Source organism: Eubalaena glacialis, chromosome 11, assembly GCF_028564815.1.
Source record: "Eubalaena glacialis isolate mEubGla1 chromosome 11, mEubGla1.1.hap2.+ XY, whole genome shotgun sequence".
Classification (NCBI taxonomy): domain Eukaryota; kingdom Metazoa; phylum Chordata; class Mammalia; order Artiodactyla; family Balaenidae; genus Eubalaena; species Eubalaena glacialis.
The window spans coordinates 34,525,071-34,538,450 of record NC_083726.1 but is presented as its reverse complement, the minus strand read 5'-3'; the positions used below and the strand labels follow the sequence as shown (position 1 = coordinate 34,538,450).

General features: G+C 34.3%; 1 protein-coding gene across 1 annotated transcript; it reads left to right on the top strand.

Annotated features, from left to right (window-relative positions):
• Positions 1 to 269: 269 nt before the first annotated feature.
• NTS (neurotensin) lies at positions 270 to 11,579 on the top strand. The gene is made up of 4 exons (XM_061204896.1): positions 270 to 480; positions 2,255 to 2,316; positions 8,012 to 8,236; positions 10,806 to 11,579. The coding sequence occupies exons 1-4, from the start codon at positions 408 to 410 to the stop codon at positions 10,956 to 10,958; spliced, it is 513 nt and encodes a 170-aa protein (XP_061060879.1). The 5' UTR covers positions 270 to 407; the 3' UTR covers positions 10,959 to 11,579.
• Positions 11,580 to 13,380: the final 1,801 nt, after the last annotated feature.

Sequence of the window (13,380 nt, the reverse complement as noted above, 5' to 3'; positions counted from 1 at the left end):
TAGTACTGGAAGTTCTTTTCCAGTATGCTCGGTATGGAATTGCTTTTGAATGACTCCTGTGTGTCAGAAATCTGGAGCAGCAGTGGCAATTAGGGAAGATGTCGCTGTTACTGGAGGTTCAGAAGTGGGGGAGAGGTGTCGGGGGGACAAAGAAGAAAGGGAGGAGGAAGTGGGGAGTGGAGGGGAGGGATGGAAATGAAGGGCACATCCTGAAGAGATAATCCCTGTATACTCATGACATCATCCCCTGCATATATATATATATATATATACTTAGGGAATGGTCAAAGCATCTCTCATAGTTCAGTCACTTCCAAACTCAGCTGGAAGCAAGAGGAAGCGCTAGAGAGCCCCCTTCAGCCTGTCTCTGACGTTTATGGACTGGACTTGCTAGAAGGCTCAAGAAGATGATGGCAGGGATGAAAATCCAGCTGGTGTGCATGATGCTCCTGGCTTTCAGCTCCTGGAGTCTGTGCTCAGGTAAGCTCAGCTGCATTTCACAACTCCCTGAAGTGATTTCTTTTTCCATTTTTACAGTGTGTTGCCACTTAACGTTACTGTATCCAGGGAGAAGAGTTTCTCCCTTATTCTGGATTTTCTTTTTAGTGATAGAAGCTGGATATTTTCTTTCTCTGTTTTATGATTACAAGAACTGAAAGATTTCTTTTTCCTTTTTAAATCTGCAAGGTAATAAAAGGGATTTCAATGAAACACTTCATGTTCCCCTTTGCAATGTAACCACTAGAAAAAAAAAAAAAAAAAACATGTGAAACTTAAATCAAGCTGGTTACTCTCTAATGAGAAGTACAGGAGTGGTGCCTGTCAAAGTGCAAACCCATAATTAAAACTGATTGCATTTGAAATGTTTTATCTCTTCCTCATTCACTCTCTTAGGACATGGTGGGTTCTCCCTCTCAAAAATTATTTTCTTAATTGTGTGTATATTAAGATAACAAAGTGAAAATTGATGTTTAATGAATAAATGAATAAAGCATTATTTGTAGAAAATTATTTCTAGAAAAATACACAAAATACCAAGCTCTTTTAAGAGTACATTTTATATAACTTTTCTGTGTGACAAATAGATGTATTATTAATCTAACTATTTTTTTTCATGTCATTTAAGTTGATACAGAATGTAACTGGAAAATTGTCATTCTTACATTGATAAAAATTATTTCCCTGTAGAGTGTTTTGCATGTGATAATTAAGAAGAAACCATACATTGTCAAATATCTATCAATAGCTCACCTTGAAAATAAGATTTAAATTTAAGAGTAATATGAAATATTATAGTGATTGCAATATGCTCTAATTAATGTTGGAAAATAATTGAATGATCACATCAAGGTGGAAAAAATAACAAGGGATAAATGCAGCAAAAAATATTTAGCCTGTTTTATACTGTTATATCATAAATATGACACTGAAATGTTTAATTCAAACTGCTGCTATGATTTTATGAACTAACTCAGTATAGTGTTCTATAAACTTATTTCTATTACCTTATAGTATTTTCTAAATTTTTCTTCTCTGTGAAATATTCATTATTGGAAACTGGAAAGAATATTCTAAAAAAAATCAGAAATCCATTTTCCACACTCTTGTACATGTATTGATGGCAACTCCACTCTTGCTTAAACAATTTTCTTAATAGCCTGTGATAAAATTGCTAAGTACACGTGATTCTAAATCCTTGTTTAAAGTAGAGAAACAAATCTTTCAAAGTGTGTTTCGTAAAATAGCATCTCAAATTAAACAAATCTCAGTGTCTTTCTTATTCTAAAATTATCAACAAGCAATTTCCTTTGTTTTTATCTTGAAAAAATGTCTTATACATACCTTTTCATTATGTTGTTTTTAAAATATCAATACGTATATATTCTGTATATGTAAACTATTTCTAGTAAAAATTATCCAGCATATTTGATGAAATCTTTATTATATCATATAATCAGGGGTTTTTTTTAATAATGAGATTCAGTGATTAAACAACTCCAAATCATCAATAGCTCTCTTGGCATAAAATCATGTGTTTATTTTCTTAAAAGTGCTTCTATTATTCTATTCTGTTAGCCAAAAGTAAAACTATAATTGTTTTTTTCTGAATGTTATTCTAAGGAGAATGAATACATAGCAAAGACAATAAACTTCTAAGACAAAGTTTTTTGAGACTAATCTTAAATCTCTAGGTTATAATATAATTACATGATATGTGATTATACAGTAAACATGTGGTTTTGATTTTACTCAGATTCAGAAGAGGAAATGAAAGCGTTAGAAGCAGATTTATTGACCAATATGCATACATCAAAGGTAACTTTTTCCTTTTATTTAAACCAAGGACTGAAAAACATATGAACTCTCATTATAAACATGGTGTCCTTTTCCTATAGTAATAACTTCCCATTGAGACTGAAAAGTTCATTGGGAGGCATTTCCGTTATGGGGAAACTTTTCCTTAAGTTCAAAGACTTAAGGGTGTTGATGTGACGGGGAAAGAAACTATATTGATACTGTATAGTGTATCAATCACTATATTGCAAATTTAATTAAGTAGTCACATATTATTTATGTGGACATGCAAATATATTTTTAAAACTCCTCTTTCCATTCCAATCACATTGTGTATGATGAAAGGTATATTGGCCCCAAGATAAATACATAAATGAAAATTAAGTGATATTTTTGCCTTTCTTGTACTATTGGGGAGGGTGAAGTGGAGTTCCTAAATTAAGAATTAAAGTTCATGAAACCCATGAAAGAAATGTGGTAGAGAGTAAAGAGCAATAGACTGGCAAACAGAAGCCTTGCGATCTAATCCCACAACTGTGACTTATGAACTATTTGATCTTAAGCAAGTGGGTTAGTTAACATTGCTTGCTTTTGTTTCCTTATTTTTAAATGTTGGGGTTGGAGTTTATGATCTCCTAGACATTTACATTAAGTCCACACCTGGATTTAACTTCTCCTCATAACAGAAGTGTTATTGGTACCTGCTTATTGTTTTTATTGAATCAGGTGAAACTTTGTACTGGACCTTATTATTCCTCTCTTGGGGTCTTGAAAGCAAGGTTTTTAGATTCCAGCCTGTACCTAGGAATACAACTCAATTAGCATATACCCAGTTACCACGCTACTACACAATCTTGATTTACCCGGAGTGAGTTAATCACTGTGTATCTAAATGTAGAGTTAGAGAACAGGGTTCCCAACCAGAAGATGTTTCTCAAAGAAAAACATATCTTGAGATGAGGCAGTCGCCCAGTGCAATCACTGTTGTGATGCTGAGGACTCCACAGGCGCTGTGGTAAGAAAGTAAATGCTCAGGACTCCTCCTGACACCTCAGGCTTCTCTTCCCTAATTGGATAAGCATGTTCCAGGTGCAACAACCCCTAGCATAGAAGTAGAATTATGTTCAATAGTGGGTGTGAAGGGGTAATAGCCATTTCTGTGTGTGTATGAGAGTGTGGGTCACTGTTATCTCAGAGCTAGCAAAGACGTTTTCTACTATGGTCCTTAAAAGGCATTTGGGGAAAATTTAAGCACCTATATATTTCCACGATTGCCCAGATCTACAAAAATTGAACACATTGAAACCAAATTCTACCATAATTTGGTGGGTTTCCTATCAAGAATGATCAAATTTCATTTAGTCATTAAAACTCAGTGAACAAATATATTTAACCTTAAGATAACGAATCCTTTGTTTAATACTCAATCAGAATAGCAATGGCTATAATCACTTCAACTCATAAATAGGAAGACAAGTGAAGTCAATAGTCTGTTTTGAAAAATGGAGCAGATTAGTATGCCTTAGTGTCTTGGTAGAGATTTTACCTCTCTGATTTCAAGTTTATGTAGAGAAATAAAGGTCCTAAATAATCTCCAAAATGTGATATGGTGTGGGGATTGCCAGCTACTTTGCAAAAATGTGGGAGTAGAGGTTATGATTCCTTCCCTGGCCAAGATGCTGCAAGGGAAAAACAATTTCAGTATGTGAAGTGGTTTAGTTTTATTCTTAAGAGAAATAGGTAGCAAAAGTATAGACAGAATAACATACCACTTTCATTCAGTCATGGGATATATCTCTAAAACAGAGCGTGGAAGAAAAATTGAATCCCATTGCCTCCTTTTTTACTTGAAATAAGTAAAATACAGACTATGATGAGGAGGCACCCAGAAGCATAATTATCCCAATTTTGCTGCTAGGATGGGAACATAAAGTTCATTTCTTATTTTCTATAAAACTACTATCACTTATTTCTCTGTGATTTAATTAGTTTTTGGTGTGTGTAGTGTTCTATGCAAATGAAAACTCTAAACTTTTGACCATTTTAACCAAAATACTGTATCTAAAATTTTGAAAGAATAGTATTTGATATTGGTATAACTCCATTATTAAAAGCTTCAGAAAGCTTCAGCTTTCTTCTTTCCACTCTAAAGGTAATTTCAATTTTAAAGTAAAACTATTTAGACATTGAAATACTAATGTAGAAATACTACAGAAAGCAACAGAAGGCCAAGAGAGATTCCAAAGCCTGAAGAGAAGGGGAAGATAAAGAAATTTGTTCTCACCATACAATTCTCTTTATTACCAGTGGTAGTGCTTTGGTATAGTTTTATTAAGAAAGAGAACTTTGAAGAAAAGAGTATGTTTTCTTTAGGCTCTCAAAAAGCTGCTGGAATGATGTAATTTTCTATGATCAAATTCAATGCCTTGAATACAGTAAGAGTTTAATAAATATTTATGTACTAACAATAAGAATCTAGGATTTATTACTAGCCCTTACCTTTTGTATTCAGCTGTAAGAACTTCAGGGCTCCACCACAGATGACTTTATTTTTACTTAGGTGAAATACTTGAATTCACCATGAATTCACCAATTCACCAATTCAAATGCTTGTAATACATTTGAGATCAGTGTATTATAGATAGTGACCATTAGTAATATAGATTAGGTCCCATTTAATTAAGGAAACCAAAATTTGACCAGGATCTTATTCAACTCTTATTAGGAGTTTAATCAAATAATGCTAAGTAAGAACCACAAATATTCTTGTTTTCCTCATTTTAAAAGCAAGAGAAGACAATATTCTAAATTTCTTGTCTATAGGCTTAGGTCTATTATAGACATTTACGTAAAATAATTTAATAAATAAGAATGTTTATTGTTAAAGAAAATTATTCATGACACTTGTTAAAGATAGCAAGGAAGACTTTATTCAAGAGGAACTATGGTTTTGCAAAGATCAGGCTCAACTCCAAATACAACAAGGACAAGTGTGGATTTACAGCCAAGGAACAGGGTTGGGGTGGATCATTGTATGGAAAATTACTGAGGAAACACTAAATCTAGGAGGATTCTTGCTAGACAACTCAATAGAATCCTAGGATGATCAGGTACCAATGGTGGGGCATTTTTACTAACTTGACTCGGAAGGATTCTTGCTAAAACTGGACTAAGTAGACCAAGGACAGAGCCCAAGTTTGGGACCTCGTCAAGAAGAGGGCTCAGAGGAGCCTAAATCAGATTTCATCAAAGACAGAGTCTTTGTCATTTTCTTGAGTGAACTATTTAAACCTTATAAGAAATGTTCTTAAATACATGTCTATTTAGACATCTTATGGTCAAAAGTGCCCTCTCTGTGGTGCTTCCAAAGTATGACAGGGGCTAAGGTGATATTAAATAGTATTATACTAGTGAGTGATGTAGTGACTGTTTTAACTGGCAGAAGAAAACAAAATCCTTTACTCAGTTTCCTCATCCAAAAAAATAATCAGACAACACAAGTCCCGACAGATACTTTATGAATAAAGCATTATATGGTCAATTAGTTTGGGGAGCATTGGATATTATGTTAGCACCGTTGAAAAGTTACAATGAATGTTTGCAAGTAAAAAGCTCTGGGGATATCTAAATTCAAGAAGCCTTTAAATTTTCTTTAAACTCAAGTTTTCCAATTCACTTGACAGTGGAACTCCTTTTTAAAAACAGTGAGTACAGAGCTAGTGTCCTAAGGAAAACACTCAATCAGATGATCTCTAAAGAGCTTTCCGAATGCAAAATTGTAGCATCCCATTAATTGGCAAGACATACGGTGTTGCTGCCACACAGTGCAGCATGCTGCCTCTAAGTTTCCCATAGCAGAAAAATTCAAGAACAGGCTGATAATCACATTCGAGGGGCATAGCTGAATGTATTTCCAAACTGGTTGAAAACATTAGAGTGAATATTTTTGTACTCACAGATTTGCATGTCCCTAAGGTAAAATCTTAATCAAAGGGTATGCACATTTACAATTTTAATACATATTGCCAAAACACCTTTCAAGAAATTATACCAATGTATACTCAGACTAACAAATATTTAGAAGAGAAAGTGTCTGTTTCTGCATATCCTCATAAGTACATCAAGTGTACTTATACTTTTTAGGGTCTTCTGATCTGATAGTAGCCAAGTTGAACATCATTTCTGTTCCATATTTCTTCTTTGATAGCGATCCTGTGACTTGTCTGCTCATATTATTTATCTGAGGTTTAACACTTTTTAAGTGTTTTGTTTTGTTTTTTTTTAATTGGGGCATTCACCAGTTTCTTTTGGAAGAGCTCCACCTGTGTTAAGTATATTAACATTTTGTGGCAGCTTTTACAGTATATCTAGCTTTTGATTTTAGTTCAGGCAGTTAATTTTTGAGAGATAATTTACACATTTATGTATTTAAAATTATCTTTTCCTTTATGGATTCTGGTTTGGATATTTGCTTAACAATATTTTTCCAAATTTATAAAATAAATTCTATATATTTACGTATTTTTATTTTTACTCATATTTAACCCATCTGGATATTGTTAGACTATAATATGTCAATAAACATTATAACTAGATCTAAATCCAGATTTCCCCATAGCCAACTGTCCCAAGGACTTCAAATGCAAACTTTGCTATCTGCTCTTCAATCATATTTACTTGGATCAAATTTTGGACATTATATTCTCTTTTGTTGAGTTTTATATTTATTCTTACTCTATTAATTCACTCTTTGATTACTGCAGCTTTAAGATACATTTTAATATCTGGTAGAGTAAGTCCTTCCTCATTACCTTTTTATTTTTCTAAGTCTTCTTAGTTCTCACATATTCATACTTCCAAATTAACTTCATAATTGTTTTGCTACACTCCCTCCTCTAAACTTCCAGTCTCCCCATATTTTCCAAATTGGAACTTTGATTTGGAATTGCATTGCATTTGGAGAATAATGCAGAGAGAAATGACACCAATAAAATTGACACTAATACTTTTGAATCTTCTCATCACAGCTTTGTGGTCATTCAAAAAAAATTTTTTTATGTTCTTTAGAAAAAATTTATGCTTTTCTTCATCTGTGCCCTTTGAGATGCTTGTTAAGTTTTATGTTATTTCACACTTAGTTTCTCCAAAAATTGGCAAATGAGAAAGTTGTTAATTATGGTAATAATGGTTTCAGACAAGATCTTATTAGAAAAGGATATTTTAGAAAATATTATAATTTTCAAATAAATAAATTGATCAACTGTGATGCTACCTGTGACAACTATTAATGTGTGGAATAGATTTGTGGTCTCACACTACTGTAATTATCCAAATCTATTAGTATCACCTTGGCCGCTGTTCCATTAGACACTAAACTGAAGTGTAATAAGGAGAGTGGTATTTTTAATATTTTCACCTGGGATGTACACGTATATATTTATGTATTTCTACTTACTGTAATTTCTATTTTCTTTCTTGCTTTGCTCATGTATGTGTGTGTTTATGTGTATTAACTTTATTGCATTTGGTAAATAGAGGATATGAAGTATCGACACTTCAACTTTGTGATATGAAGTTACTAATTAATAACAGTGTTTTTATTTGGCTAGACTAAGAATTAGATCTTAAAAGGTAATGGCTTAGCACAATAGAAATTTATTTCTAACTCTTACAACACAAATTTTAATTGCATTAACTATTTCTTTCTACATTTCAGATCAGTAAAGCAAGTGTTCCCTCTTGGAAAATGAGCCTGCTGAATGTTTGCAGTCTTATAAATAACCTGAACAGCCAAGCCGAGGAAACAGGAGAGTTTCCTGAGGAGGAGCTTATTACAAGAAGGAAATTCCCGACTCCCTTAGATGGCTTTAGCTTGGAAGCAATGCTGACAATATACCAGCTCCGAAAAATCTGTCACAGCAGGGCCTTTCAACACTGGGAGGTAAACAAAAACAAAATATGAATATGATTGTGGTTATACTAGTTAACTCTCATTTGTACTGATTTTTTAAATCCTGATCATTATCATAACAGGAAGACTTACAAATATTAAGGAAGAATAAACCATGTGTTGAGGTTAACATTCCTTCAGATCTTCAAAGTGTCCTGCAAATATTTGGAGTTTAGCAAAATACCTTTTCTTTGGTCTTAAAAGGGGGATCTGTCTTCGGGCAGATTTGATACATATGCTTTTATTGTGGATGGCATGCTTAGGCAGTTTTTGGTGGTGGTGGTGGCATGCCTAAGAAATTTAGGAAACTCAAAATGTTTTCTTAGAAACACATAAGTCATGTGTGTTTATTTATAAACAAACACAGAACACAAAAGGTTCCAGTTTTATTTGAATATATTAGGCAAATAAAACCAGAATGATAAGGATATATACATATGTCTATTTTAATTGAATGTGTGGATTGTGGATTTCAATCATCCTTAGAAGCTAAACGAGGTCCACTATGGCTAGTATAGCCAAATTTCATTATCCAGAACTACCACAAAGGAGTGGATGAATCAGTTCTATTAAATACTACACTGGTGACTCACCAGCTTTGGTTTGGAAATTTTTGGAAGAGAAAAGAGAAATGAAAATGCTTTAAGAAAAAATAAGAAGAAAATTTTAAAATTTTCCCGACAAGGGAAATATTTCTTTCAGATTAACCCCTAAGAGAAATTTGCTTCATGTTTCATATTCTGGGCTTATACCAACACTGGGGATCTGAGGGTCTGAGGATGCCTTTCCTGCTAATATAATAATCTCTATAACACACTGTCACAGAGATACCCTGTGGAAGAGAGGAAATGAAATGCAGAACTTCTAGTGTTTATTCTAACTTGTAAACAAAATGATATTTTCCAGATTAAAAAAAAAAAAGCTAGTTTTAATTTTTCTTGCTGGACTGTTTATCCCTTAATTCCAATTCCAGCTAAATGATTTTCTCTTTAAAATATTACATCAATAAAACTTGAAAAATACTAATTTTAACATAGGGAAATATCAATTATGTGCTGTTTATCCAGGAAAAAAAAAAACCCTCAATAAACTATAATACAGACAAATCAGGTACACATAAGATTAAAACATTTGCTATTTTAAATGTTGTTGAGTGATTTAAAATAAAATGATAGTATTTTCAGAGTGTAGTACAATTACAGACTATGTGCACAGAGAAACGAAAGATTAAGAAACTAGATTGTCTGACAGTAGCTGTTATTCCTTCTATGAAATTGAACAGCTGTGGGTTGAAATAAAGTACTTGTGATATGATTCAATGCATACGGATTATGATTAAAAACGTACTCTCCTGTCAGTATTATAGTCACCCCAAAGTTTAGAAGACATTCACAGATATGAATACAGTTCTTACCTTGAGCATTGATTTTTTTAAAAATTTTGTGTAAATCATGTGCAAAACTCCGGAAAGAGCTCCTAAATATTTTATGCCAGTGGAACATTTGAATCAGAACAGTACTATCAGAAAAAGCGTTTGGAACTAATTTTAGAATGCAGCATATTTGATGAGGTATTAGACAAGATTCTACATAGAGATTAACTCCCTTGAGTTTTTGAATGTGAACTTGCTTTTAATGATTATTAAGCAGCACAATCTAAAGATCTTTACCATTTAAACAGAGCTTTCACATATGTTAATTTCTACAACAGCTGAGCAAGTAGGCAGAACAAGCATTCCTCTCTCTATGACTGAGAAATAGATCTTTAAAATGGCTTTCAAGTCAAATCAGTAATTAACTTAATTGAATATAAAATTCTATTGACCTGGGGCTTCCCTGGTGGCACAGTGGTTAAGAATCCACCTGCCGATGCAGAGGACACGGGTTCGAGCCCTGGTCCGGGAAGATCCCACGTGCCCGGAGCAGCTAAGCCCGTGCGCCATGACTACTGAGCCTGCGCACTAGAGCCCACAAGCCACAACTACTGAGCCCGTGTGCCACAACTACTGAAGCCTGCGTGCCTAGAGCCCGTGCTCTGCAACAAGAGAAGCCCACGCACAAAGCCCACGCACCACAACGAAGACCCAGTGCAGCCATAAATAAATAAATTAAATAAATAAAAATTAAAAAAAAAAAATTCTATTGACCTTTGAGGCCAAACCTGGTTTACTAGCTTCAAAACTTTGTTGTGATTTAGGATATATTTCCATCTTTTGGTCTATCATAAATTGAAGAAAAATACTCAAAGTTATATTAAGTGTGTTCCTTCATTTGGAGGTATTAATATATGGCCTTGACAAATAAAGAAAAGAAAATTTAAAGGCTGGCCTGATGAACTAAGAGCACTGAACAGAGAATCAGAAAAATCATGTTCTCATCCTGTCTCAGCCACTTGAGAGCCACCTGGTCTTGGGCAAAACATTTAATTGTTTTGACCTTCATACATCTCATCCACATATATCTTACTGTCTGAATAGCAAATGAGATAAAAGGTAGACAAATCCTCTGAAATGGAAGACTTTATGCATGTAGGTTTCATTCATATTCGGTCTATCTTGCAGTTGATTCAGGAAGAGGTTCTTGATACTGGAAATGACAAACATGAAAAGGAAGAAGTTATAAAGAGAAAAATTCCTTACATTCTGAAACGGCAGCTGTATGAGAATAAACCCAGAAGACCCTACATACTCAAAAGAGGTTCTTACTACTACTGAGAGGATATTTTATTTACATGTGATTGTGATTTACCACCCTTTAATTAAATATCAAATTATATTTGTGTGGAAATATGACAGAACACAATTATTTTGTCTCTGCTACAATTGTGGTTTATTAGATGTGATTTTTCTGCATTAATATAAATTGGACTAAATGTTTTCAAATAAATCTAGATCTTGAGCATGATGTGTTGTGTATAACTGGAGTAGATATTAATTAAGTCATATATAGAATGTTTTGTCATTTTGCAAAGCACTTAATGGGTTGTTGAAACAGTCAAAATGTTTGACATTCTAAACCAAATTATAAGAGATTAGAACAGAGTCTTATGGCAAAGTCTAGCTTACATGTCATTAACCCAAAACAAAATAATAGCACCTGTTTTATTATTTGACTGAATGTTTTATCGAATTAAAAGAAATACGTGCTCTCTTCCAAGACTTACTCATGAATCTCTCAGATATGGGGAAGGTAATCGTAGTAAAATAGGACCATCTTCAAAGAATGTTTAATGAATTATTGTTAATTCTGCTTATCTTAATGAATGATCTTCAACTGAATTTGTTTTTCTGTTAAATAAACTTAATAGCTAACAAAACAACAACAAGCCATCAGAACCATGTTTCTTTGCAGATTTACTATCATTAGAAGAGTTACCCTTTATTGACTTTTTTCCCCTCACATCCAGTGAATGATAGCTTTATTTTTAACCTCACTGAGGAACTTATGTGACTAATATTTTTCCCACTTAGGAGACCATTTCTGAGGCAAAAGGTATATTTGAAATAACTCCTCATGAATTTCCTTAAACACTGTACTTACAGTCTCATAAGCCCTCACAGCCCTTACACCCCACCATTAGCAGTGGCCTCCTAGACTCCTGCTCTGACAGGGGGCCTAGGAGGACCTCTCTTTACAGGTTGCATCCTAATCCTATAGTCATCTATGAAGGAAGATATCAGGATTTGACTTATTCTGGAATTAAGGAGTTTTGGGAGCTCTATGGCCTCTAGATGAGATCGCCCCCTCCCCTAGGCTAAACCCCACTTGGTAGGATTTAAGTGTAGCTCACCAATCTCTGAGTTTTTCTGATAAAATCATGACTTCTCACAACTCCCTACCATCTTTTTCAGTCCTAACAACTTCAACATTAAATAGTGCTCAAGGCACTGATCCTAAGAAGGAAACTACTCCATAGTGATTAAGAGTGTCTACTCTGGAGTCAGAAGGCCCAGATTCAGCTCCACTGTTCACTAGTAATCTTGGACAATTTATTTAACCTCTCTGTTTCCTCCGCTACTAAATGTGCAGTCTGGAGGAGGGTAAAGTAGTCTGATATGGTGTAAAATGCTTACAACGGTACCTGGAATAGATTAATAACACACTAAATTTAACGGTTCTGACCACTTTCCTACAGGTTTTCCTTTCTTCTTCACAAACTACAGAGCATAACACAGTTTCATATGCTAACCCTCTGTGTTTTGAACAACTGCTGATCTTTTACTTCATTCATTATCCTTGAGGACTTCCACATACACGTGCAAGATCCCTCCATAATCTCCCTTCTCAGTCCCTGACATCTTCACTTCCAATAATAAACCTTTTATCCATTTCATCTCATCCCATCACTTCCATGGTCCTACCATAGTACTTCTCACTCCCAATAAATTCAACCTCTCCAAAAATCTCGATTTCAAGCACTCTGCTCTCTACACGTCATCTTCTCTCTCCAGTTCACATAATCTATCACTCTCTAACATTTATGATCCCATCTAATACATTGTCCCCATTTCTTTTCACTCTTCACCTTCTAATCATGCCCTCACTTTGCACTTTGCTTGGCTTAGATTCGATGGTGTAAAATTAAAATCACTCCCTTATTACCCTCAACTTCCTGTCCTTCTACATTATATGAGCCTGTGGGAACACCATCAGTTAAACTGAAATCTCCCCCTGATTCTGACCTGACCTGAGAAGCTGAACATAGCTGGAGAAAAGCACCCAAACTGTTGAAGTGTCATGCTTAAAATTTGTGATCGCAAATCTCAAGAGGGTCCTTAGTACTGCCCAATATTCCTACTCTGTTTGCATGATAAATTTTGCCTCCAGTTCTCACTAATGATTGTTTTATATCTTCTCTTCTTCCTTAAATTGCAACACTCGTCATTCTCCTGACATTCGTCAGATGACTTTCTAATGATCTCACCCAAAATACAAAGCAATAAGAAGAAAATCATATCATTTCCCTATCACTGAATGTAACAATTCCCTTGCATTTATGCCTCACTCTCTTACATTTCAACAGAGGAACTGTCTCTTCTCTTCTGAGGTTTACTCCTTTATTTCCCCATGTCAGTGAACGGTCCCACCAACTGCTCAGGCCAAAAGTCTAGTAGTAATTCTTAACTCCTCTCTTTA